This window comes from Melanostigma gelatinosum (assembly GCF_949748355.1).
Source record: "Melanostigma gelatinosum genome assembly, chromosome: 17".
Classification (NCBI taxonomy): domain Eukaryota; kingdom Metazoa; phylum Chordata; class Actinopteri; order Perciformes; family Zoarcidae; genus Melanostigma; species Melanostigma gelatinosum.
Window position 1 is genome coordinate 23,017,841 of NC_136650.1, and position 26,743 is coordinate 23,044,583.

Consider the following 26,743-nt stretch of genomic DNA (forward strand, 5'->3'; position numbering starts at 1 on the left):
AAATCCTTTATGACCTTCTTACATTCCTGTCCATGTGCTATCAAGCTTCTGGCATTCCACTGACAGATGCTGTTGGACCCATAATGTGGTTTTGTTGTTTTCTTTTGTCTTTGAGGGAAACATGGGGTGGGTTTCGATGTGCAGTTCCGATATTGAACACTGGGTGGCGCATTGACGTCACAGTACATAAAGGTAAGTAACTGGTAAGGAGAATCAGTCAGTGTTCCTGATACCGGAACACTCTGAAAGCTTGAAGAATAACTTGATATAGTTAAATCATTGTTTTAATCAATACATACATGACACATGCATAGTTACAAAATACTGCAGAGACAAATACCAGAAGGTTGGTGCAGCGTTATCTTAGCTGAACAAAGAGCTTCTTTTGGAGTCTGCATCAGCCGATCTGTTGAGTTTCCTTCAGCCTCGTTCATTCCTGCTGCTCTAACAGACACACTTGTGATTTTTTACATAACAGAGCCGAGTGAATCTTTTGTCGCAAACTGTACAACTAAGTGGTTTCTCCCCCGTGTGGACAGTCACGTGTCTTTCCAGATCTCCCTTCTGTGTGAACTTTTTACCACAATATGAACAACTAAATGCTTTCTCCCCCGTGTGGACAGTCACGTGTCGTCTCAGATGTCCCTTTTGTGCGAACGTTTTACCACAGACTAGACAACTAAATGGTTTCTCCCCTGTGTGAGTAGCCAAGTGGCGTCTCAGATTTTGCTTTAGTGTGAACGTTTTGCTACAAACTGAACAACTGAATGGTTTCTCCCCAGAATGGACAGTCAAATGTGTTCTCAGATTAAAATCATGTGCAAATCTTTTACTACAAACTGAGCAACTGAATGGTTTCTCCCCCGTGTGGACAGTCGAGTGTCGTCTCAGAACACTTTGTCGAGCAAATCTTTTGCCACAAACTGAACAAAGAAATAGTTTCACTCCTGTTTTGGATCCAGTGTGTTTTTTCAGCTTTCTCTTGTTGAAGCTTCCAGCACATTCAGAGGAGCCGATTGATCTTTTTCCAGTATTACTGTCCGTATCACTTACAGGTACGTCTGACTGAGGTTCTTTAGACTCCTCCCAATCTCGACTGTCGTCAGTCGCAGGTTCACAATCGTTGAAACTTTCATGGGCAGCTGGTTGTAAAGGACTATCTGGATCTGATTCCCTGGCAGGTTCTGGTCCTCCACAGTCCTCTCCATCAGATTCTGTTTTAAAATGCTCAGCTTCTCTGTTTTCCCCAGTTTGTCTTTGATGAAGCTGTGAGGAAGGAGCTTCCTCTTCATCATCTTCACTCTTCTCAGGGACAGAAGTGAATGGGAACTTGACATCAGCCTCCTCCAGCCATTGAAGCTGCTCTCCCTCCGGACTGGTCCAGAGTTCCTCCTGCTCCTCTTTAATGTGTGGGGGCTCTGGGTCCTCCTGGTCCTCTTTAATGTGGGGGGGCTCTGGGTCCTCCTGGTGCTCTTTAATGTGGGGGGGCTCTGGGTCCTCCTGGTCCTCTTTAATGTGGGGGGGCTCTGGGTCCTCCTGGTCCAGACTGGAGCTCCACTCCTGCTGCTCGGGGGGAACCACCTCTCTTCTCATCAACAGTTGCTGCACATCTGTGGAGACAAAATGAAAAACAGACGCTTTAGAAAACCTGTAGTTTAACGTTAACACTTATTCATTGGTTAAAAGATCAAAATGAGCTCCACCAACAACTGTCAAATTCTTATTTTGCATTAATGCACGAGTAATAGTAATCTCACGGCCTCATGGTTAACAGTACAACAGTCAGAGAGCAAAGCATCGTCCACCGCTCCGCTGCCCTCCTGGGAACCAGCAGCAGGCTGTCGGTGGTCCAGGGCCTGGAGGGAACAGAGGCCCGGCAAAACCAACCGCTGGGATGGCAGGGAGCAGACTGCCGGACCCCGCTCCAGTAAAGAGGTCTTCTAAAAACACCCCTTCCTCTACCCATGCGTCTCCAGCCCACAATAACCCTCCTTCTCACCAGCATGATCGTTTTAACCCCCCCAGCACAAGGGCTGGTTCACAAGTCCTCCACTCTCAACCTCCTGAGAAAGGCAGCCCCCTGTGCCGGGGGGAACCCATGACGTAATTAAGAAGCATCAGCATTTCATAAGTCCATTTACAAAACAGCACTGAGAACATGTCTTCAGCTTTCAAATCAGTTAACCATCTATTGTTTGTGGTCCAAACTACGTCTTGTTATGAAGTATTTTCACAATAAAGTCATAAAATACTAACTCTGTAAATATAAGATGCCGTTGTGATGAAACCCTACAGGGTCATTTTCTTGTTAGTCTACAATATCGTGCTTGGTATCAAAGGGAACTAGAAATTCTGAGTTTTGTAATGCTCCTGAACTCACCGTGCATTGAATCACAGAACGACTGCTGTCAACGGGGAAACAAAGCAGTCGAGCTTTACATTTTACCGTCACGCTGTAATAAATCTAGTCTTTCACCAAGGACTACCTTATTTTCTCCCAAAACTGCAGATACCTCAGAGCACTGCGGGCGGTGCAATCTCCACGTATCTGCCTGTACAGCACGGCGCTCTGTGGTCGTAGGAATCCTGATCAATATTTATTGATATTTTAACGCACTCCGACTCAAGAATTGATACAAAGTCCTAACCAGCTGACATGATCTCCTCCTCCTCCTCCTCCTCAATTACACATGTTGATGAATTATCACAATATTAATTAAGCTTAGTTTTAGTTTATTTTTCTTATTGAAGCGTTTTCACAGATGTGTTCAAGGACCGCTGGAAAGATGATAACCTGATGACAGTTTTTACATCTTACGGTGATAAACTGTGATTTTGGCGAATACTCACGTGAAGCTCGAGGACCTCTGCACTGTGCCATGGCTTGTAAGGGAACGGTTTGGCCGCGTCCTGCAGCCTTCTGGTGGGCTCTGCGCTGCGCCATCGCTTGTCTGTGCAAAAGCCGCCGCCGTTCTGCGGCCTCTGGTGTTTGTCGCGCTCTGTGCCGAGCCACGGTTCGTCTGTGCGAGGCTCGGCGCCGCTCTGCGGCCTCCGGTGATTCTTGCGCCCTGTGCGCCACCACGGCTCGTCTGTGCAAAGCTCCACCGAGTTCCTCCGCCTTCCGTTGCGCTCTGCGCTGCGCCATGGCTATCCTGTGAGAGTCTTTGCGGCGCTTCGCAGCTTCCGGCGTCTCATTTGCCAGCTGTTGGCGTTTCTTTATTATATAAAGTGCCCGTCGGTACTCGGTCTGTTCTCGTGTTTCTGTCGTGCGAGATACTTTCCTTCTCTCCGACTCCCTCGTTCTGCGACACTCCGTTTGTTGTGGTGTTTCTGTCACGCGAGCTCTTTTCTTTCTCTCTGCATCCCTCGTTCTGCGACACTCAGTTTGTTGTGGTGTTTCTGTCACGCGAGCTCTTTTCTTTCTCTCCGCATCCTTTTTTCTGCGCTTATCTGGGTTTGATTTGTAGCGCGGCATCGCGACAGCAAAACCACGAAGCAGAGACTGTCACATGCGCAAGAAGGACGTCTGGAACACGAAAGTGTGTTATTGATTTGATCCCGATCACAACAGACAACAATGCATCCTGAAAAGCTCCAGAAATGCAATATGTAAATGATGTGGTGAACATGAATTCACTGTGTAACGCACGAGCAGAACAGTTGAGCAACATGTACAATGTACAGCCCAAATATCTCTTCAGCAGTCAGCCAACACTTTCAACTTTAGACATTTCCACTGAAACAACTTTTCCTACAGACAAACAAACTGCTTGCTCACTCTGACCTGCGCTGTGTTGCTAGGTTACGTTCGCGTCCGTCTACTTCCTGCTAGCATGCTAACCTCATTAGCTCCGTAGGACACCAGGAGACACTCCGGACGTTTTAAATGAAGCGAGACGACACAGTCCACTCAGACAGGTTCACGTGGACTTTGTGGGTCGATGAAAAACAGTTTCGTTTCTGTCGAACAGAGACTCCGACTAGCGCCGTGTAGGTCCGTCTCCGTCTATTTCCTGCTAGCACGCTACGCTAGCTTCGTTTAGCATTCGTGGCTAACAGAGATGAGTCTGAGGTAAAATGTGCACATACGTCCTTAAACAAGCGTCTTCACACTGTGGCTGCATTTGATCAACTGCTGATGGCCTCGTGGGACTGACGGGTTCAACACTCTTCACACAGACTCCGCGTTGCTAATGTTAGCCTGGTTAGCCTCAGTCAGTACAATTGCTTCCGGTACCTTCGAGGTTTTACGCAGTTTGCACCCACGATGTTGCAGTGCTGCCACCTTCAGCTTCTCTCCAGCAGTCACACTCTTAAAGACGCGTTTCCAGCCAAGTTGTCCATAAAACCCGAAATAACGACTTCCTCCTTTGAACAGTCTCCACTCTAGTGTACTGTGATGCAAGTGTGACGTCTTGTGTACATTTACTGATATAAGCATCTAATAATACAATTATTATAATCATGCTTACTATTAAAAACAATAACGTTTTCATGACTTAATGTACACAATAATTCACAAACGTATACTGCGCACACACACACACACGGTTGAGAACCCTCAGCTTCAGTGATCAGTGATATGAATATTATATATTATATAATAATATTTGGTTTAAGAAAACAAAAACATTTGCGAGGAACATGTTAATAAAAGTAATAAACTTTATTGATTCAGCAAATGCACAAACTGTAAACACAGCACCCTTTGAACCCCCGACTCACCCGACACCAACAGAAACATGGAGTCTATCGTCTGTTATTCTGCACTGAAGACACGTTCTACTTCTCATCGTGATGCTTCCGCTTCCATAGAGGAGCAGGACTTTTATTTTGAAGAGAGAAATCAAGGCCAGAGAGTAAAATGTGACGGTTGAGATCGCCTGTAGTTCACAGAGACTTTAAATACGACGTGGATGTCGTCACCGTGACGTCAGCGTCTGGAGCTACAGCAGGGTTTGGGCATCAGATGGGCCTGGAATGTGTTTTTGCCTCTAAGTTGTATCTATTTGGTGGCGTTCTGTCTGAACAGCAGCTGGAGACACAATCGGGAGACGCTCAATCGGGAGACGCTCAATCGGGAGACGCTCAATCGGGGACGGCCCGAATCGACAGGCCTTTTCGTTTCATAAATCTGAAACACCAAGACGGTCCGGCTCTAAAATCTTCAATATTCTTCTCGCTGGCGATGGTTTTAGCTTTCAGTCGGATCTGCCCGGTGGAAACACCTCGGCCGTCTGCTCTCTGTGTGTTCACCCAGTCTCCAAGAACGGTTTCGAGTTCTGGCCATCTGCTTTTCCTGCCTCTGAAAGCTTTCGTGGTCTTTTTGCAGCGAGTCAGTTCTTCATGCTGCCGTTTCCAGCGTCTCACCATCGATTCATTGATGCCGAGCGTACACGAGGCAGCTCGATTTCCTTCTTCGACAGCCAGACGGATCGCTTTCAACTTGAAAGCCGCATCATAAGCATTCCTTCGTGTCTTTTCCGTGGTGAGGGTGCGTGCATGAAGCGCAAAATGGGTGATCTGAAGAATGAAGTGAGAGTGAGTTTGCCCAAACAGTTTCATTGGTCCACTGTGACCTGTTCGCTAATTTCATTGTCAGATAAGACAGTTATGAAAAACTAATCTCACCGTCCTGCTCCTCTGTCCACTCTGGCCCGTGGTCCTCTGGGATGCGGTCCTCTGGGACGCGGTCCTCTGGGACGTGGTCCTCTGGGACGTGGTCCTCTGGCCCGCGGTCCTCTGGGATGCTGCCAGCGGTGTCAGGCGCTTGCGTACGAACTCGAAGTAGCTTTCACAGGCAGCTGGAAGATGAAATGAATAAGTATGTTACAGGTAAATGAAGGCACAGAAAAGACCGTTGCACAGTAGTTCTGTTAACTCACACAGAAGGACGTCATGATGCACGCTGTGCAAATCAGGCCTCGCAGCCAGAGCTTCAACCAAGACAGACGTGACTGCCTCGTTGTGAGGAGACTTCATTCTGTGAAAACAACACTGTAAATAGGTCAGAGGACGCATGTTTTTACGTTTACACAGCAAAATGCATGTAGAAAACATATATATATATTATTAATCTCACCCTCGCGCCGTGTCGTAGCGTCTTCTATTCGCTTTGGAGTCGTGAAGACGACGCACCGCTGCCTAAACACGGGACAGAGTTACTTCTGTGGCCCACATATTCATCCAGGTTGAAGTGGTTTGTAGTCGGTCACACACGTTATCACAACAAACAGCTTTAAAGGCAGATGCTTTCTTCCTGCTGTACATTTAAACTTACACTAGCTCTGCTCAAGCACTCAGAGTTTCTCACTCACTTCAGACAATATATATTCTTACCGCAATGTTTGGATTGTGTGCTGGTCTTTTCCTCTTCGTCTCCATGGAGAATATTCGGCAAAGCGGTTTCTTTTCGTCTGAACTGGCTGAAAGGAGTCGATCGCAAGGACGTCCAGGCAGAGGATCTTCAGTTTCTGTTTTCAAATGCTCTTCCTCTCCGTTCTCCTGAGTTTGTCTTTGATGAAGCTGTGAGGACTGAGCTTCCTCTTCATCATTAAGCACATTTGTCAGAGAGTTTGAACCCGATTCCTGGTCTCTGTTCTGTTTCCAGTCATCAGTCTCGGGTTCAGAAGTGTCTTCAGTCTCGTTATCAGTATCTGGATCTGAGTTCTCATCTGGTTCTGGTCCTCCACAGTCCTCTCCATCAGCTTCTGTTTCCATCTGTTCAGTTTGTCTTTGATGAAGCTGTGAGGACTGAGCTTCCTCTTCATCCTCTTCACTCTTCACAGGACTGAATGGGAACTTGATATCAGCCTCCTCCAGACCCTGAAGCTGCTCTCCCTCCTGACTGGTCCAGAGTTCCTCCTCTTCCTGTGGAACAATGTGTGTAATGTGTGGGGGTTCTGGGTCCTCCTGGTCCTCTTTAATGTGTGGGGGTTCTGGGTCCTCCTGGTCCTCTTTAATGTGTGGGGGTTCTGGGTCCTCCTGGTCCTCTTTAATGTGTGGGGGCTCTGGGTCCTCCTGGTCCTCTTTAATGTGTGGGGGTTCTGGGTCCTCCTGTTCCTCTTTAATGTGTGGGGGCTCTGGGTCCTCTTTAATGTGTGGGGGTTCTGGGTCCTCCTGGTCCAGACTGGAGCTCCACTCCTGCTGCTCAGGGGGAACCTCCTCTCTTCTCATCAACAGTTGCTGCACATCTGTGGAGACTAAATGAAAAACAGACGCTTTAGAAAACTGTAGTTTAACGTTAACCACTAATCCACTGACATCACTACTTTCCTAAACATGTGGAGACATGTTGCAGACATGTTGCAGACATGTTGCAGACCCGGTATAACATATTTGGACCTCATTCAAACTAAAACAAACTGCCCGGCTGGTTTTACATCAACACATCTGGAGATACGAGGTTTTCATTGGACAGGAGGGAGATGAAAAACTGTCATCTGAAAGGGAACTAAAGCTGTTCGACGTGTGGTAGGGCTGGGCGATATGGCCTAAAAAAAAAATCTCCGATTTTTTTACAAAAAATCCGATTCACGATTTAAATCGATTTTTTTCCCCCAAAATTTTTTGCAGATGACAGAAGCTGTTGAAAACAATTTTTTCTTTTATTTTGTGATGATTTTCCCAAGTAGGTTGATAAAAATAAAGTGCAAACAAAACCTGAACATTGTAGAAAGGTGCCTGTAGTATACAAAAAGTATTTGGTCACTCTTTTGTTTGCCTGAATCATTTAAATATAAAATTAAATTAAACATAACATTAAATGGCATTAAATAGTAGCCTTCCATTGTAAACAACTGTGCAAATGTAACTTTTTACAGTAAGCTTTTCTAACTGAATACACTGATACAAACACAGCATGAAATAAAATGTATATGACCCTTTAACATTCACATTTTCAAAAGTGCAACATCTGATCTAACATCAACATAACATATTTTGCACAGTAAATAAGTGCATGTAAACAAAATCAAGTGCATTCACAACATAACCAACAGTATTAAACAGTAGTGCATGTTTTTTCTAAATATTTTTTGCCAGGAAGACAAGCCTGTCTACTACCTCTGGCTTCAGGCATGCACGGTGGCATGTAACAATGCCCCCCCCCCACACACTGAAAAGCCTCTCAGAGGGGGCACTTGTAGCTGGCACAGAGAGGTATTTCTTTGCTAAAGTACTTAGCCTTGGAAAGTTAAGTTGGTGACGCTTCCACCAGTCAAGTGGATCGGTGTCTGGGTCAACCTGCTGGACCACAGGTCAGTTGTTGCGGAGTAGAATGACATCCCCTCCAGCTCCGCAGAGATCCTTTGGCGTGTACTATTGTACAGCCGAGGCAAGGCAACGTCAGAAAAATGTTTACGGCTTGGTAGCACGTACCTGGGGTCCAAAGCTTTGAGACGGTGAATAAACCCCGGCTTTTCCACGGTGTATATGGGCACCATATCTTTTGCGATATACATCGCGACTGCATCCGTGATGGCTTTCCACCGGGCACTCTTCTTCTCATGCGGAGTACAGTTGGTGAATGTCTCCAAAATGCTGGGTTGTTTTTGTGAGGTGGCGGCGGCAGCAGTGAAGCTGCTGGCCGCCATTGTTTTAGTTTGTAAACAATGCGCGCGCACTCTACTACGGGAAAAAGGGGTGGGGGCGATTTTCTCGATTTTCAATAAAACACATCGCCTTAAAGCACACATTCGAATTAATCGATTAAATCGATTTATCGCCCAGCCCTAACGTGTGGTGAAGTAAAAAGTACAATATTGACCTCTGAGGTGTAGTAGAGCATAACTATTGAGCTGCAGAATATTAAAATACTCTGGTACAGGGATTCCCAAAGTGTGAGCTGCCTCTAGGGGTGCGCGAGAGGAAAACGTGCACTATCCAGTGATTCAAAGTATGGTATTTTCGCCGCACTTCCTTGTTTACTCGCCGCCATGTAGCTTCTGTATGTACTCCAACATGGCGGACAGACCTCGTAACTAAGGAGATCGTGACGTCGGTGAGACGGTGAGACTCTATTCCCATGCCAAAGTCAGTTGTAGACTCCCCAGCACCATGAAAGTTATCATTAAAAGAGTTGAGTTTTTCCAAGTCTTGCTTCGGTAAGAATGTCTCTTGTAAACATAGTATGTCACAATTCTCCAAAAGGTTGTCAACAACCATGCGGCAAGCTTCATCCCAACGCTCTGCCACACGCAGGCCACGACAGCTGTACGACAAAACAATGACAATAAAACAAAGAAACGTCATCCATTAGTTTGTTGTCGCTACGGTATAGAGACCTGTCAATCAGCGTGTAGCCCCGCCCTAAAGCATCCCCTGCTTTATGGTCTGTGTGACTCTAAATGGACCATAATGTACTAAATGAACATCATGCTGTATTGAAGAAGACTTGAAACTAGAGATTGAGACATAAACTCATGTTTACAATGTTTACTGAGGGAATAAATCAAGAGAGAAGTAGAGTCATTTTCTATAGACTTCTATACAACCAGAGGAGTCGCCCCCTGGTGGACACTAGAGAGAATGCAGCTTTAACACGTGAAGCTTTGACAAACAAAAGATATATATAAAAAAATACCTCTGAGATGTAGTGGAGGTGAAGTATAACGCTGCAGAGTTTTGAAATACTTCAGCGTAGTACCTACATCAGTACATGATGTGAATACTTCTTTCTCTGGTTTGTCAGCAGTTTAAAGTGATAATAAAACAAAGAGAACCAACCTGCTCTGTGTGACCGACGCTGAGGGATGAAATCAGCGTCCAGTAGTTTCCGTTGTCGCTCGTTCTGCTCTTTTGAACGAGAAAGTTCCTCCTCGTACTCTGCTATCGTTCTTTCAAACACACCAAATATCTCTTCAGCAGCCGCAGTTAGTCGCTGGTTGACGAAACATCTCAGCATTTGGACTTTAGACATGTTCTCACTCTGACCTGCGCTTGTTGCTCGGGTCCGTCTACTTCCTGCTAGCATGCTAACCTCCACTCAGACAGGTTCACGTGGACTTTGTGGGTCGATATTTAGTTTCTATCGAACAGAGACTCCGACTAGCGCTGTGTAGGTCCGTCTCCGTCTATTTCCTGCTAGCACGTGGCAAACAGAGATGAGCCTGAGGTAAAAACGACCCGAAAATGTGCACATAAGTCCTTAAACAAGCGTTAAACAAGCGAGGAACATCCGGTTCCTCTGCAATATGCTGGGTCGGCTACAAAATAAAAGCCCTTGAGGTTATACATGTATTTTTTTTATTCTGCCATAAGGAAAGTGGATCATATATATATGTACATATACATATATACATGTATATATATAATTTATATACATATATTTCTCAGATCTCCGAATCAGAATCAGCTTTATTGGCCATGTATGCGTGCGCATGCATGGAATTTGACTCCGGTTACACATTACTCTCATCGTACATACACACATATGAAATATATATGTAGCCGAGGGTTTCTGTTGCGCCTGTACTTTATGATAATAATAAAATAACAAACACGGGGCTCTGCATTCAGCATGGCAGCCACTTTATTTTCTCGTCCACACACTTCCTCCGAACCTCTTTCCTCTTACTCTCCTTCCGTCTCCTCCTTCACAATAAAAGCACACAACACATATACAGTAACCCTGCTTCTTAACCTGCTCAATATAACAGCTTACATATACAAAAAACAAGAGAAATATAAGAAAAACAAAAACTGGTTTACCATTAAAAGGAATTGAATCCACTGATGCAAGTACGATTACAGTTACACAATGGAGTTACACAATGAGTACATTACTCCTCAGAAATATTACAATATTAACCCACTTTGGAAAAAACTACCTCTGGTCCCAGGACACAGTCGTCCCAGACAACCACACGCTAGAAAGAGGCAGAAAAACACTTCTATGAATCTTTGATTACAGATTGAACAGCTGAACGGTTTCTCCCGAGAATGAATTCTCATGTGATTCACCAGAACGCACTGGTACTGAAGAGTCCACTACAAACTGAGCAGCTGAAATGTTTTCCTTCTGTATGAAGTCCGAGATGCGTCGTTAAGGACTTCTCCTGGGAAAACCTTTTCCCACAGATGGAGCAACTAAATAGATTCACTCCTGTTTGGATTGCAGTACGCTTCTTCACATGTCTGTTGCGGATTGAAGTTTTTCCAGTATTACAGTCCAGATCACTGACAGATACTTCATTGTTTTGTAGATGGTTTAAATCTGACTGAGGTTCCTTCATTTCCTCCCAATCTCTTCCGTCATCAGTTTCAGGTTCATAGGAGAGTGAAGTCTCATCAGCAGCTCGATGTAAAGGACTGCCTGGTTCTGGTCCTCCACAGTCCTCTCCATCAGCTTCTGTTTCCATCTGTTCAGTTTGTCTTTGATGAAGCTGGGAAGCTTATTTCTCTTTGTACTTGTTCTGTGTCTCTTTGTAGTTGTTTTATTTCTCTTTGTACTTGTTCTGTGTCTCTTTGTAGTTGTTTTATTTATCTTTGTAGTTGTTCTGTGTCTCTTTGTAGTGGTTTTATTTCTCTTTGTACTTGTTCTGTGTCTCTTTGTAGTTGTTTTATTTCTCTTTGTACTTGTTCTGTGTCTCTTTGTAGTTGTTCTGTGTCTCTTTGTAGTTGTTTTATTTCTCTTTGTACTTGTTCTGTGTCTCTTTGTAGTTGTTCTGTGTCTCTTTGTAGTTGTTTTATTTCTCTTTGTACTTGTTCTGTGTCTCTTTGTAGTTGTTCTGTGTCTCTTTGTAGTTGTTCTGTGTCTCTTTGTAGTTGTTTTATTTCTCTTTGTACTTGTTTTGCGTCTCTTTGTAGTTGTTTTATTTCTCTTTGTACTTGTTCTATGTCTCTTTGTAGTTGTTTTATTTCTCTTTGTAGTTGTTTTATTTCTCTTTGTAGTTCTATTTCTCTTTGTAGTTCTGTTTTTCTTTGTAGTTGTTTTTCTTTTCATCTTGTGGTCATTTTGAGTCTCTTTCTGGTTGGTTTGTCTCTTTAAGTTACATTTTTATAGGTGAAGGCCTGGACCTTGTAATCTACATAATTCGACATAATTGTATTTCATTCCATGATTTTTATTTTTACAGTGGGTAAAATATGAATATTTCTCTCACCTCTTGTCACTTCTAAAATATAAAATAGATAACTTTTGTCCTCCCGGAACCATTGATGACCGGACATTGTTTCTTTACGACATCAATGTCTGCCGGAACTCAGCCGAATTGTTTACTTTTCTGACGCAGTCGGTCAGTGTTCGACAGAAGCAAACCAGCTGAGGGGCATTCTATCGGTTTTGTTTCGGTGTTTTAACCGTTACGACGTTTATCTATCAGCGTTCTTCATCTTCAACCACAACACCCGGAAGTGTTTTGTTTTTTTGAGGATAAAACGCTTCATTTTAATCAGGGAGAGTGAAAAATAAACATGTCCGCCCACCGACAGGCGTTCCCCTCGCCTTCCTCCCCGTTCCCTCCCGGAGCCGTGGAGGGTTTCGCGGGTGTGGACCGTGAGAGCAGCCCGCCGCCAGACATGGAGACCCTGAGGCTGTTCGTCAACGAGCGGCTGGCGGCGGCGGTGGACGACATCCTGGGGGAGCTGGGGAAGACCGTGGCCCGGTACCGGGAGCAGATAGACCGCCAGCGGCGACAGCTGGACCGCCTGAGGTCCGAGGAGGGCGAGCGGAACCAGACGGCAGGTCGGTTCCTTCTGGACACGAACATGTTTAATGCTTTTATGCTGTTTTACATTAATATATCAAAAAAGAACAGTCGCTAAATATACGACCTCACAACACAAAACACAGGATGCAAATAACAGCAGAAATAAGAGTGCTGATAGTTTCGTACACACACACGATTGTGTCAAAGTCTATCGTGAGTTTTTTGGCTGAAATACTTGTAGTATGTGCTTTGCATTAAATAAGCAATTCAAAACACGGCAAAATGCAAACCACCAACTACTGTGTAATGTCTGCAAACCAGAAAACTGTTGTTCTCACACACACACACACACACACACACACAGACACAGACACACAGACACACACACACACACACACACAGACACACAGACACACACACACACACACACACAGACACACACACACACACACAGACACACACACACACAGACAGAGACACACACACAGAGACACACACACACACACACACACAGACACACACAGACACACACACACACACACACACACAGACACACACACACACACAGACACACACACACAGACACACAGACACACACACACACACATATATACAGAACTATCATCAGCAAAATGAACTTACGGTATCGAAAATAAAACTATTCTGGATATTTTAATGCCGATATTGATATGGTTATTTGGGAGGGCTTCATCGGCCACATGTGACATTTTAAATACATTTTAACGGTAATAAACTTGTCGTGCTCTCTGGTGGAGTTTTACTGAACTATATGCTCCGACTCAAGAAATAGACGGAGCCGAACGAACAGCAACTGCAGGATTTTATGCCAAATGGATCTAAAATGTTAGTATTTAAAAAGGTCTGATTAAACCTGCAGACACCTTGGAGTTAGTTCTGGATTTATTCTCATCCGTTGCTGAATCATTTGAAATGTACACACAGTTTTAGTTATTCATAAAAACTCTTGTTTTTGTCGTTTGCCTCCCGTCAGACTGTCTGCGGACTTCCTCCTGGATAAAACCTGACGATCGGATCCCGAGTGTCCAGCTGGACCAGACTGACATCGGCGCCTCGCCTGCTCAGATTAAAACAGAAGTTGGCAGCGAGGAATGTGCAGCTTCAGAATCAAACGGGGACTTTGATCCAGCTGGTGGTTCGGAAGCAGCGAGCGACGGCCGCCTCCTCGCCGAGTCCTCTGAGACCGAAGACAGCGGAGACTACTGGAGAGAGACCGCAGGACTTTGGAAACCAGAGGAGACGGAAGAAGAAGGACAGAGTTCATCTCAGAGCAGGACTGATCTGTCGCAAGACCATCAGCCTCCGCCGGTGTTCAGCTGTAAAGTGTGTGGCGAGTCCTTCCAGAGGATCGATTGTCTCCTCAAACACGCATCGGCACATTTGAGAGACTGCGGCCTGTGCGGGAAACGTCTGGAGCAAACGGAGAACCTGAAGCGCCATCTCAGAGTTCACAAGGAGTCGTCGTTCCGCTGCGGCGTCTGCGGTCAGAGCTTCACCCTGCGGGGGAACCTGAGGACGCACACGAGGATCCACTCGGGCGAGCGGCCGTACGGCTGCACCGTCTGCGGCAAGAGCTTCGGCAGGAGGGCGACGCTGGTGCGGCACGTCCGCAGCCACACGGGCGAGAAGCCGTTCGCCTGCGTGTACTGCGGCCGCGGCTTCGTGGAGAAGGGCAACCTGACGGTGCACCTGCGGACGCACACCGGCCAGAGGCCGTACTGGTGCTCCAACTGCGACAGACACTTCAGCCAGCTGTCCTGCTTCCACAAACACGGCTGTCAGAGGAGAGTCTGACCAGTGAAGACGGGGACTCTGCACCGCAACGTCCTTCAAGAGCTGTGAGGACGGATGATGAGCTTCACCGGTAAAAACCCTCTTATTCTGAACTCAAAGTGATGGTGAGGAACTTGTATCTGGTTCTGAACCAGCCTCAGTGTAGTCCTGATCCTCTATATGAACCAGCCTCAGTGTAGTCCTGATCCTCTATGAACCAGCCTCAGTGTAGTCCTGATCCTCTATATGAACCAGCCTCAGTGTAGTCCTGATCCTCTACATGAACCAGTCTCAGTGTAGTCCTGATCCTCTACATGAACCAGTCTCAGTGTAGTCCTGATCCTCTATGAACCAGCCTCAGTGTAGTCCTGATCCTCTATATGAACCAGCCTCAGTGTAGTCCTGATCCTCTATATGAACCAGCCTCAGTGTAGTCCTGATCCTCTACATGAACCAGTCTCAGTGTAGTCCTGATCCTCTATATGAACCAGCCTCAGTGTAGTCCTGGTCCTCCATATGAACCAGTCTCAGTGTAGTCCTGATCCTCTACAGACCTCCATCAGTACAGAGACCCTCAGAGAGAAGATGGTCTGTTTCTATAGAGTTGTTCTTGATGCTCGTCATCGGAGCCACCGGGTCGGATTCTGGTGAAACCAGATGAACTCATGCAGGTTCACCAGAACCTCCTTCAGCTCAGACCCCAGCAGAGACCGTGGACAGACCCAGATCCTCCAGCAGAGACCGGTCCACCGTGGACAGACCCTCCTCCTCCTCCTCCTCCTCGTCCTCGTCCTCGTCCTCCAGGAGCAGAGCGTCTCCTCTCTGGGAGTCAACACCGACACCACGCTGCTGCAGACCCAGGACGTGTTGCTGGACCCGCTGGAGGGAAGGGAGGCAACAGGAGAACCAGAACCAGGACTGAGAGGAGCAGACTGTCAGACCTGCTGCAGTAACATGAGAGGTTCTCTAAAGAGGCTCTGGCGATCAGAGACACTACAGCTTTAGACCACAGGGGGCGACAGAACCAGAAGTGGTTTATTGTCTCGTACATTACACACACAAGGAACAACAATAAGACAAAAAAACAAATAAAATTATGTTAAAGCAAGTATGTTATGTCATGTGTGCTAAGAAGAGATGTTCAAACGTATGGAACAATAGATTGTACCGGGATGTAAGTGAGTCATTGGGGGTCCCGGACTTTATTGATGAGCACAACTGCAAACGGGAAGAACCTGTTTTTGTGGCGTGAGGTCTCGGTCCTGATGGAGGTCCCGGTCCTGATGGAGGTCTCGGTCCTGATGGAGGTCTCGGCCCTGATGGGCCTCCTGCCAGAGGAACAGGACTCTGTTTGTGTCCAGGGTCAGAGGGGTCGGCTGCAGTCTTTCTTGCCCGCATGAGGGACCTGGAGGTGAGCAGAGCGAACGCTGCAGTCTGAACTCGTCCTTGCTCAAAAATACTCTTAAAACTTCAAAAACATCCCTAAATCTCTATCATTGGGAGACTCCCCTTCAAACCATGGTGAGTATGGACCCTTGAAGGGATTTATTGTGGACATTGAGGACAACAGTGACATGTTTGCCTGAGCCCTGCATGCTGATGTACCGAAACACATCTTCTCCACCAACCGGGTTCCTGTGTGGAGCGGAGAACAGGCAGGACTCATCACGTGCAGAATAAAGAAGATCCGTTCAGTCGACAGGGTTCTCTACTTTGGACTACTTTGCGGTTGACCATATCAGTGAGCATTTCCATGCCTACCAAGTATGTGAAAATGATAAAGTATGGTTATTATCAAGCCCTTTGACTTACAAAGTGCTTATGGTGGAGATGAGAGCCAATATATTGTTCCATTATTTTATTTCTATGTGCAGATTCAGTTAAGTTGTGCCCATGGTGGAAGATTTTCTACTGAATAAAAACAAAGATAAAATTGTTTGTTTCAATGAAATAAATAAATAAATGTACCACAGAGAAAACCGGTGAGATATAACTGACACTGAAAAGCAATGAAGGCAATGAAATCTTAAACAAAGTGTCTCATTCATTTTGTGTTATTTGAGAACATATCAATTTACACCGACTATCAGATACTGAAAGATTATTGCAACTAGAGTTTAAAGTGCAGGACATGAAATATGAACACAACAATAATCGAAACAGTGATGATTATCTGAAGGCAAATGTTGTGAATGTTTTAAAAATAACAGAATCAAAACGTGCACGTAGACCTCCAGCAGGTGGCAGTAAACCCACACGTCTAATCCAATGGGTACCTCTGAAAAGCTCACTGAGCATGCGCAAAGACTTTAACCCGGAAGTGCAACGAGTAAACAACCGACCACGACGCTTCGGAGAGCAAAGTTCTCCCGTTTGGTGTCGCCAGTCCGCCGCTCACATGTCTAAGATCGAGATGTTGAGGCTGCTCATCAACCAGCGGCTCACCGCCGCCGCGGAGGAGATCTTCGGCGTGTTCGGGAGAACCTTAGCCGAGTACGAGGAGGAGATCTCCCGCTCCAAGCTGGAGATCGACCGCCAGCGCCGGCTGCTGGACCTCTCCAGGAAGCCGCAGATATCTCTACAGGTCAACAGCACAGGCGAGTAAACGTTCACCGAGCCACCGGCTCACCGACACCAGTACCGTCGCTGACGTTCCCGGTTTACCGACATGTGACGTAGAAGAGGAAACCAAATGTGATTGGCCACGAACGACCGACTGGATTGTTTTATTTCAGTTTGTAGAACCTCCAATTACCCAAATGTGTCGCGAGGTGTCTCCTTTAAATAGTGACGCTGCTGTTTGTGACGTAGTGAGACCTCAAAGCGTCGTGTTGAAGCTGCATTCTCTCTGGTGTCCAGCAGGGGGCGACATGACTCTACGGCTCTTCATTTATGTTCATATTCATTTCATTTTCATTTTCCAGAAATTAACCTTTACAACACAATTTATACCTGAAGTACACAGAAGTATTTGCATCAAAATATACTAAAAGTACCAAAAGTAAAAGGACTAATTATGCAGAAAGAATAACATTCTGTTGTTTTATAGTTACTCTTCATCACTTTAATGTTGCAGATGGTAACGGTGGGGCTCGTATTTATATTTAGTTTACACTTGTGAGTAATTAGTTTGTTTTTGTATATAATAATCTCCAAAGTAACTGGAAACTTATTTTGTCAAAATATTGCAGTAAAACGTAGAGCAGCAGAAGCAGAAATAGTGAAGTAAGATCCAGTGTCATTGAAACACAAGCAGCCTCTAAGCGTGTCTCTGCTTTGTTCAGCTCTCTGTGAGCAGCAGGACTGGAGCTCCGGCCTCAGCGACGAGGCTCCTCCCATCAAAGAGGAGGAGGAGCTGTGGACCAATCATCAGCAGGAGGAGGCGTCTCAGACGTCGGAGCAGAACGACGTCAAGTTCGTGTTCTTCCAGAGCGGCGGCGAGCGGGACGACGACGACTGCATGACCTCCTCGCTCTCAAAGCTCCAGGACCCGGACGACTCGGATCCGGACCCCCAGCCGGGCACCTCGCTGCAGCAGACCGGCTCGGACCCGGACGAGGACGTCCCCGACGTCCCCGACGCGTCTGGTAACGGCCGGCTGGACTGCGTGGAGCTGGACGCGTCGCTGTCCGAGGTGCTGGACTCGTACATCTGCACCATTTGCGGCCGCGCGTTCGCCCAGCGAGGCCACTGGGCCAAACATGTGCAGGTGCACCGTAAGGCGGGCACCAAAGTGGACAAGTCGTACACGTGCGACATCTGCGGGAAGAGGCTCACGCGGTTCGACGGCTATCAGAAACACTTGAGGATTCACACGGGGGAGAAGCCGTACTGCTGCGACGAGTGCGGCCGCCGGTTCAGCGACAACTCCAACTACAAGCGCCACATCCGCACACACGCGGGACAGAAGACGGAGCAGAGCTGAGGGACGAGTGTCCACTGATGCTCCGCCTCCACAGCTCTGGTCTCCACTGATGCTCCGCCTCCACAGCTCTGGTCTCCACTGATGCTCCGCCTCCACAGCGGCTTCTCTACTTTGTTTCTTAACTTTCCATCAGATTTGAGCTCCTCTGAAAAGTGAAACGCTGACAGATAGTTCTGAGCAGTCGGTGTTGTGGATCTAAAGGTTTCCTGGTTTTATTTTCACTTTGTTTTCTGCTGAAACTGGTTCGTCGACAGTCAGAGGAGGACGAGACGGAACCGTTCTCCATTGTGTTCTGCTGCCGTTAAACACGAGGAGGAATAAATGAACGTTGATATTTATCCACGTTGGTGCGGAGATGGACCGAGACATATTTATATAAAATGTATTTTTCTATGTTTTCTTAACAGACATTTCTACGCTTTACAGATGCAACATGTCCGACAGTCACAAGGGTTCCACCAAACATCTTTTCTTCACCTTCAGAGGGAAATGAACCCGTTGTTTGTTCCGCGTGGATCAATCACTGCTGTGTTCAGCTGGAGGATGACTCTGATCTCTAACGGCTGCAGAGCTGCGCCTCCATGTCCCAGGATGCATTGCGCGCGAGCTGCAACTACTTTACACAAAAACTCCTTTTAGTCTGACGTAAACTAAATAAACTCACAAAGACGCCAGCGAAGGAAATCATTTAGCATCTAAACTATTAAACCATAAAATTATTTTCTCTTTCACCGAATGAAGAAAACGTTCCAACAAACTCTGTTTTGGTCTAAATTCATATTTAGTTCACGAGTAATATGTGAGAATATTCTGGCTCTACGCAGAATAATTATTAAATATATCCAGACCGCTCGGACAGCTGGAGCAGTCTGATGACATCACAGACGACGCTCGCGTCTCATTACGACATTTAAATCTTAAGACGATCTCGTGTCTCGTGTCCTGAGGCCGACGACGCTTCAACAACAATGTACGACACGAAGAAATAAAATCACTCGATTGAAAAGTCATCTTCGTGTTTCTGTCGTTTGTGTTTAATGTCCGGTCACATGGCCGGCGAGGCTGAAACGTATTGATCGTCACTTACAGATGTTCAAACTGCTCGATGTGGTTCAACCTGCAGACTGTTGCTGAGACGTTTATTTTTAGGCCGTTTTAAATAATTCTGATCTTAAAATAACACGCTGACAGTCTACATATGTACAACCGTCTCATCAGGTCACTCTCTTCATCTTCACTCTGTTCATCTTCATCTTCACTCTGTTCATCTTCATCTTCACTCTGTTCATCTTCACTCTTCATCTTCATCTTCACTCTGTTCATCTTCATCTTCACTCTGTCACATGTTCGGTCCATGCAGAGATCGAGTAGTTGATGTTATTTCAGGCCAGCAGGTGGCAGCACAGCAGCTTATTGAAAACGCTTCCAGTGAACCTGCGGTCATGATGTTTGTTTCAGCAGCTTAATTATTCAATACGTCAGATCTGCTGATAAAATGTCACGAATAGAGTTGATGAATTAAAATATTCTGTTTGTATGAATTTACTTTAAAAGAAGAAAAGAATAAATCTCCAATAAAACAATCGATCCGATGGTTGTATCTAAAAACACAAAGCGTTGTTTCAATCTCTCCGCAGACTGAATATCTGTTCAGAACTCTTCTTCTCTTCATCTTGAGTTCTCTGGAACATCTTCAGCGTCTCTACGTCCACACAAACTCACTCACTTCTAGAACCTCAGCGATCGCTGGACAGCAGGAACTCCTTCTGGACTCAACTTGTAGAACCCAATCGGTGACTCGCACCACCTCAAAGGTGCTCAATTCAAAATTCAGAGCGTAAATACAGCAGAACCGTTAGTCCTGTTGCACCGTTAGCTGCTGGCTCTGAACTACGTCTGGAGGACTCCTAGGCGTCCTTTAGGACGCCTGACCAACCTCTCAGGATTCCTTCAACAACTCCTGAACCCACTCGAGACGTTTTGTCGAGGGCTCGTGGACTCTTGTCACTCAGGTCCTCGATCCTCGTAAGGACTCTTGAAACATCCTGAAGACCTTGAACCCCATTCAGAATCATACTTAAGGGAACAGACCCTCCTGCACTAGAACCTGGTTCTATTGGTCTGTTTCAACTCCTCCTGTTCACCCACAGCTTCCACGGGAACAGAAGCGTCGTACTCGCAGAGATGTTCCACAGTCGCCTTTATTTACACGTCGTCCACGCGTTAATAACAGCAGTACGGTAAACAGACTTTATTACATTGTCGTGTGGCCCACCGGGTGGCGCTGTGAGTCCACCAGTGATGTCACAGTGCCCCCCCCCCCCCCCCCCCCTGAATCAACAGATGTTCAGAGGACGGAGCAGAGAACCACCAATTGAATGAACACATTTATTTTCAAGGGTGCATCTGCATCTTCATACAAAACCCATTTTATTGTAAAACGAGCCGTCGTGTTTATTCTGCAGCAGCACCCGGTGGGAACCCTCAAGGACCAGCGAGTCCTTGAGGGTTCTGACAGACCCTGCTGACAGCTTTCTACTCAGAAGAAGACGGAGAGTCTTGTTGCTCACGCTGCCTTCATGTCGATGAGCGCAGACTCTTCTTTGGACCAGATGAGCAGCTCTGAGCTGCTGGTCCTGTTTCAGCCTCTGGACCAGGACTCGGTGCTGCTGGAGGTGCAGGTCCCGATCTATTGATGCAGGCTGTCTCTGCTCTGCGTCCACACCGAGCTGCGTATCGTTTGAACATGTTTGATGAGCTAAAACGTTTCGTAAGTGAAATGACAAAGTATGAAAGTTGTTCATAAGAAAGAGGACGTTTGAAACATTCAGTTTACTGAGAAACCAACAGCAGCACGTCTCTACGTGGTTCTTCTCATATCGGTTCTACGTCGTTCCCTTCTTGTTGTTGTCAACATGTGATGTTGTCGTGATGCAGCCGTTTGTCTGTTCGATTTTAAATCTCTTGCAACATATTTCACCAGCTGAATGTTCCAATTAGGACAGAAAAAAGTTCAGAGCGTCTGCATGTCGACCTCGAAGAAGAGACGGAAACCAGCGTGAAGACCTGTAGCTTTGAGATGCTGGTGCAGCGATGTTCACTTTATACCACGTGTGTTAACGAGGTCGAAGACTAGACCTCTAGACCTCTGAACCTCTAGACCTCTGAACCTCCAGACCTCTAAACCTCCAGACCTCTAAACCTCCAGACCTCTAAACCTCTGAACCTCCAGACCTCTGAACCTCCAGACCTCTGAACCTCCAAACCTCTGAACCTCCAGACCAGAACCAGGCTGAGCGATGGAACCGCTCCAGTCAGACGGGGGATTCAGGTCGGCGATGAAGGCGGATGATGTAACCCCCCCCGCTGCTCTGTCCTCTCTTATTGAATCTGAACAAAACCACAGAACCATCACTCAGTCTGCTTTGAAAGCACCGAGTCATTTGGCAGAATATAACCCCCCCCCCCCCCCCCCGGCTTCATTATTGCTTAATCTGTGCAGAGAGAGAGAGAGAGAGAACCCTTCCATCAGTGGTATGGTGGTGGTATGGTGGTGGTGTGGTGGTGGTGGTGGTGTGGTTTGGTGGTGTGGTGGTATGGTGGTTTGGTGGTGGTGGTGTGGTGGTTTGGTGGTGGTGTGGTGGTGGTGGTGGTGGTGGTGGTGGTATGGTGGTGGTGTGGTGGTTTGGTGGTGGTGTGGTGGTGGTGGTGGTGGTGGTGGTGGTATGGTGGTGGTGTGGTGGTGGTGGTGGTGTGGTTTGGTGGTGTGGTGGTGTGGTGGTGGTTTGGTGGTGGTGGTGGTATGGTGGTGGTGGTGGTGGTGGTATGGTGGTGGTGTGGTGGTGTGGTGGTGGTGGTATGGTGTGGTTTGGTGGTTTGGTGGTGGTGGTGTGGTGGTGTGGTGGTGGTGTGGTTTGGTGGTGGTATGGTGGTTTGGTGGTGGTGTGGTGGTGGTGTGGTGGTGGTGGTGGTGTGGTTTGGTGGTGGTATGGTGGTGGTGGTATGGTGGTGGTGGTGGTGGTGGTGTGGTGGTGGTATGGTGGTGGTATGGTGGTGGTGGTGTGGTGGTGTGGTGGTGGTATGGTGGTGGTATGGTGGTGGTGTGGTGGTGGTGGTGTGGTGGTGGTGTGGTGGTGGTGGAATGGTGGTGGTGGTGTGGTGGTATGGTGGTGGTGTGGTGGTGGTGGTGGTGTGGTTTGGTGGTGTGGTGGTATGGTGGTGGTGTGGTGGTGGTGGTGTGGTTTGGTGGTGTGGTGGTATGGTGGTTTGGTGGTGGTGGTGTGGTGGTATGGTGGTGGTGTGGTGGTGGTGGTGTGGTGGTGGTGGTGGAATGGTGGTGGTGGTGTGGTGGTATGGTGGTGGTGTGGTGGTGTGGTGGTATGGTGGTGGTGTGGTGGTGGTGGTGGTGGTGGTGGTGGTGGTGTGGTGGTATGGTGGTGGTGGTGTGGTTTGGTGGTGTGGTGGTATGGTGGTTTGGTGGTGGTGGTGTGGTGGTATGGTGGTGGTGGTGGTGGTGTGGTGGTGGTGGTTTGGTGGTGTGGTGGTGGTGGTGGTGTGGTGGTATGTTGGTGTGGTGGTGGTATGGTGGTATGGTGGTGGTATGGTGGTATGGTGGTGGTGTGGTGGTGGTGGTATGGTGGTATGGTGGTATGGTGGTGGTGGTGGTGGTATGGTGGTGTGGTGGTGGTGGTGGTGGTGGTGGTGGTGTGGTGGTGGTGGTGGTGTGGTGGTGGTGGTGTGGTGGTGTGGTGGTATGGTGGTATGGTGGTGGTGTGGTGGTGTGGTGGTGGTGTGGTGGTGTGGTGGTGTGGTGGTGTGGTGGTGGTGGTGGTGGTGGTGTGGTGGTGTGGTTTGGTGGTGGTGGTGGTATGGTGGTGGTGGTGGTGGTGGTGTGGTTTGGTGGTGGTGGTGTGGTGGTGTGGTTTGGTGGTGGTGGTGGTATGGTGGTGGTGGTGGTGGTGGTGGTGGTGGTGTGGTGGTGTGGTTTGGTGGTGGTGGTGTGGTGGTGGTGGTGGTGTGGTGGTGTGGTTTGGTGGTGGTGGTGTGGTGGTGGTGTGGTGGTGGTGGTGGTGGTGTGGTGGTGGTGGTGGTGTGGTTTGGTGGTGGTGTGGTGGTGGTGGTGGTGTGGTGGTGTGGTTTGGTGGTGGTGGTGTGGTGGTGGTGGTGGTGGTGTGGTGGTGGTGGTGGTGTGGTTTGGTGGTGGTGGTGGTGGTGGTGTGGTGGTGTGGTATGGTGGTGGTGGTGGTGGTGGTGTGGTTTGGTGGTGGTGGTGGTATGGTGGTGGTGGTGGTGGTGGTGGTGGTGTGGTGGTGTGGTTTGGTGGTGGTGGTGTGGTGGTGGTGGTGGTGTGGTGGTGTGGTTTGGTGGTGGTGGTGTGGTGGTGGTGTGGTGGTGGTGGTGGTGGTGTGGTGGTGGTGGTGGTGTGGTTTGGTGGTGGTGTGGTGGTGGTGGTGGTGGTGTGGTGGTGTGGTTTGGTGGTGGTGGTGTGGTGGTGGTGGTGTGGTGGTGGTGGTGGTATGGTGGTGTTGGTGTGGTGGTGGTGGTGGTGGTGGTGTGGTGGTGGTGTGGTGGTGGTTTGGTGGTGTGGTGGTGGTGGTGTGGTGGTGGTGGTGTGGTGGTGGTGGTGTGGTGGTGGTATGGTGGTGTTGGTGTGGTGGTGGTGTGGTGGTGGTGGTGTGGTGGTGGTGTGGTGGTGGTGGTGGTGTGGTGGTGGTGGTGTGGTGGTGGTGTGGTGGTGGTGGTGGTTTGGTGGTGGTGGTTTGGTGGTGGTGTGGTGGTGGTGGTGGTGTGGTGGTGGTGGTGGTGTGGTGGTGGTGGTGGTGGTTTGGTGGTGGTGTGGTGGTGGTGGTGGTGTGGTGGTGGTGGTGTGGTGGTATGGTGGTGTTGGTGTGGTGGTGGTGTGGTGGTGGTGGTGTGGTGGTGGTGGTGGTGTGGTGGTGGTGTGGTGGTGGTGGTGGTGTGGTGGTGGTGGTTTGGTGGTGGTGGTGGTGTGGTGGTGGTGGTGGTGGTGGTGGTGGTGTGGTGGTGGTATGGTGGTGGTGGTGTGGTGGTGGTATGGTGGTGGTGGTGTGGTGGTGGTGGTGGTGTGGTGGTGGTATGGTGGTGTGGTGGTGGTGGTGGTGGTGGTTTGGTGGTGGTGGTGGTGTGGTGGTGGTGGTGGTGGTGGTGGTGGTGTGGTGGTGGTATGGTGGTGGTGGTGTGGTGGTGGTATGGTGGTGGTGGTGTGGTGGTGGTGGTGGTGTGGTGGTGGTGTGGTGGTGGTGTGGTGGTGGTGGTGGTGGTATGGTGGTGGTGGTGTGGTGGTGGTGGTGGTGGTGGGCAGTCACATGTTGCTCACATGCAGCCGAACACTCAACTTCAACAGCGTGGACTCTGTTGTTACATCTGATCTGACTTCCTGTATCTCCTGCAGCTCGTCATGCAGCTGAAGGGTCGACTCAACGTTTATTGCTGATTTCCTGCTCTCGACATGTTTGACCGTAGAGAACGTGCGCTGTGAGCTTACGGGGTTCGTGAGGAAACATCTGATCAACAGCTCCATCGAACACGTCTTCAAAGATCCTGCAGTTCATAAAGACTCAGCGCTGAGCTTCTGGAGAGCAAATGAATATGAATTCAAGAACATGAATGAAGTCCTTTGAACATACAAGCTGCTGAATAAGAGGAGCACCGAGTGCATGACCTTCTAGTCATTCATCCTGCTGGACTCCGGACACAACATTACTGCTTCAGATACCAATGTGGTACAAAAGAAGAACATTCATCACGAAGCATCGCGTGTCTTTCTGTGTTGCTGATGTGTTCAACGAGCTCCGTCTCCTGAACGTCGGACACGATAACTGAAACCAACGTGGAGGGTTCTCAGTATTCTCTGGACCGGATTCAGAGAGACGTCTGTGACTCCGCGTCCAGCTCTCTCAGCGGACCCAGAGTCTCTCCACGTCGGGGTCTCTGCTTCTCTGCATCTTTGCAAGTGGAATCTGTGGCCCCGTGCCAAGGTGCAACAACCGGGGGCGTCAGATCAAAGCGCTCATAAGAAAACTGCATTCATCAAGGATTTCTTTGTCGGCCACCTCCAGCCTTTGGGGGACTTCTTCAGAACCACGAACACGTCTCGCCTCTTCCTGCAAGTCTGTCACGAAGGGAAAGTCGCCCCGAAGGAAACAGTCAGAGACGGCGTTTAGTGCGTCTCTCTGCTCTGTGACTCAGAGAGCCGGCATCCTGTCAGCAGGAAGAACCACAGCTGAAGGTAATGAGGAGGGACGGGACCCACAGAGCTCAAAGTCTCCTTTGTGTCCTTTCGTCCCATCAATGCTCTCATTTAGTCGTTTCTCAGAAGCCCTGCAGACGTTCAGGAGGACCGGACTTTGTGAGGACCAGCAGCAGCCATGTTGGACCGGCGCCGCCTCCTCTTACAGTCTCAGTAGTTGTATTTTCCCGCCCTGGCTACCGGCGACGCCGCCGCGTTCGGAAGAAACAGCGGTTTTGGCGGGACTTGGGGTTTGAGCGACGCCGTTCTCCGGACGATGGCCGCCCGCTGCACGTGAGGCCCTTCGCTGTAGCTGTGCTGCCGCATCAGGCAAGCGCTGCCGACCGCCGGCCGCCGGCTCTCGCCGTCGGCGTTCGTGTTGCCGTTGGGGGGGCCGTTGCTGCTGCTGTTGGTGTTCATCCTGGCGAGAAAGTGTGCGTGGCCCCCCCCCCGCTGGTTGAAGCTGTCGTGGCGCGGCACGGCGGCCATCTTGATGAGCGAGTGGCGCTGGGAGAGGCGGCGGCTCACCGAGACGTCGCTCTCTCCGGGCCTCTCCGGAATCACCTGCTGCTGGAGTGGAGTGGAGGAGGATGAGGAAGAAGGGATGGAGGTGGAGGAGGTGGGGTTGTTGGAGGATGAGGAGGAGGAAGAAGCGGAGGATGAGGTGGAGTTGTGGGCGGGAGCCTCCGGGCGTTTGGGGAGGCCGTCCCTCGGCAGCGTGGAGGTGCTGTAGTACGGAGCGGACTCCGTCTCGGGGATCTGCTGCTGGTGATGCTGACCGCCGGCGTTGTTGTTGTTGTGGTGGTTGGTATGGTGATGGCTGTGGTTGTAGTGGTGGGTGCGGGTCTGGCCGTGAGGGTGATGAGGGTGAGGGTGATGATTGGGATGATGTCCCCCGGAGGAGGACGAGGTGAGGACTTTGATGCCTCCGGTCCCCGACGCGCTGACCTCATGGATGTGTTTGAGCAGCTCGTCCAGCGCCGACACGTCCACCACCGTCTGGGGGAGCGACTGCTGGGAGTGGTGGTGATGCGGGACTCCTCCCCCTGCTGCTGCTCGCTCCTCGTTCAACACCTTCCTCTCCTCAGGGGGGGGCAGTGAAGAGGC

The 26,743-nt window shown here is 48.7% G+C and overlaps 5 protein-coding genes across 6 annotated transcripts in view; 2 read left to right on the top strand and 3 right to left on the bottom strand.

The window, feature by feature from the left end:
- Window positions 1-442: 442 nt before the first annotated feature.
- LOC306791255 (uncharacterized protein) lies at window positions 443-3,551 on the bottom strand. The gene is made up of 2 exons (XM_079287895.1): window positions 2,851-3,551; window positions 443-1,610 (listed from the first exon to the last, which is right to left on the bottom strand). Exons 1-2 carry the CDS (start codon window positions 3,473-3,475, stop codon window positions 445-447), a joined length of 1,791 nt encoding a protein of 596 aa, XP_079144021.1. The 5' UTR covers window positions 3,476-3,551; the 3' UTR covers window positions 443-444.
- Window positions 3,552-4,708: 1,157 nt separating this feature from the next.
- LOC306791254 (uncharacterized protein) lies at window positions 4,709-10,094 on the bottom strand. 2 transcript variants are annotated; one of them, XM_079287894.1, is made up of 6 exons: window positions 9,727-10,094; window positions 6,340-7,193; window positions 6,083-6,144; window positions 5,886-5,983; window positions 5,632-5,804; window positions 4,709-5,523 (listed from the first exon to the last, which is right to left on the bottom strand). In XM_079287894.1, the coding sequence occupies exons 1-6, from the start codon at window positions 9,971-9,973 to the stop codon at window positions 5,089-5,091; spliced, it is 1,869 nt and encodes a 622-aa protein (XP_079144020.1). In that variant the 5' UTR covers window positions 9,974-10,094; the 3' UTR covers window positions 4,709-5,088. The 2 variants fall into 2 exon arrangements, with proteins under 2 accessions (XP_079144020.1, XP_079144019.1); XM_079287893.1 differs by having other exon boundaries at window positions 6,340-7,202.
- Window positions 10,095-12,230: 2,136 nt separating this feature from the next.
- Window positions 12,231-15,002, top strand: LOC306791319 (uncharacterized protein). The gene is made up of 2 exons (XM_079287976.1): window positions 12,231-12,685; window positions 13,663-15,002. Exons 1-2 carry the CDS (start codon window positions 12,415-12,417, stop codon window positions 14,481-14,483), a joined length of 1,092 nt encoding a protein of 363 aa, XP_079144102.1. The 5' UTR covers window positions 12,231-12,414; the 3' UTR covers window positions 14,484-15,002.
- Window positions 15,003-17,681: 2,679 nt separating this feature from the next.
- LOC306791226 (uncharacterized protein) lies at window positions 17,682-18,387 on the top strand (the record flags this gene model as incomplete). The annotated part of the gene is made up of 1 exon (XM_079287853.1): window positions 17,682-18,387. Exon 1 carries the CDS (start codon window positions 17,923-17,925, stop codon window positions 18,385-18,387), a length of 465 nt encoding a protein of 154 aa, XP_079143979.1. The 5' UTR covers window positions 17,682-17,922.
- A 7,420-nt stretch (window positions 18,388-25,807) lies between these two features.
- Window positions 25,808-26,743, bottom strand: part of LOC306791228 (semaphorin-6C-like) — a gene marked incomplete at its 3' end in the record, with an annotated part of 39,165 nt that continues 38,229 nt past the window's right edge. The window contains exon 20 of the mRNA XM_079287855.1: window positions 25,808-26,743. This exon is cut by the window's right edge and continues 267 nt beyond it. Within this exon, the coding sequence (XP_079143981.1) occupies window positions 25,808-26,743 (936 nt within the window).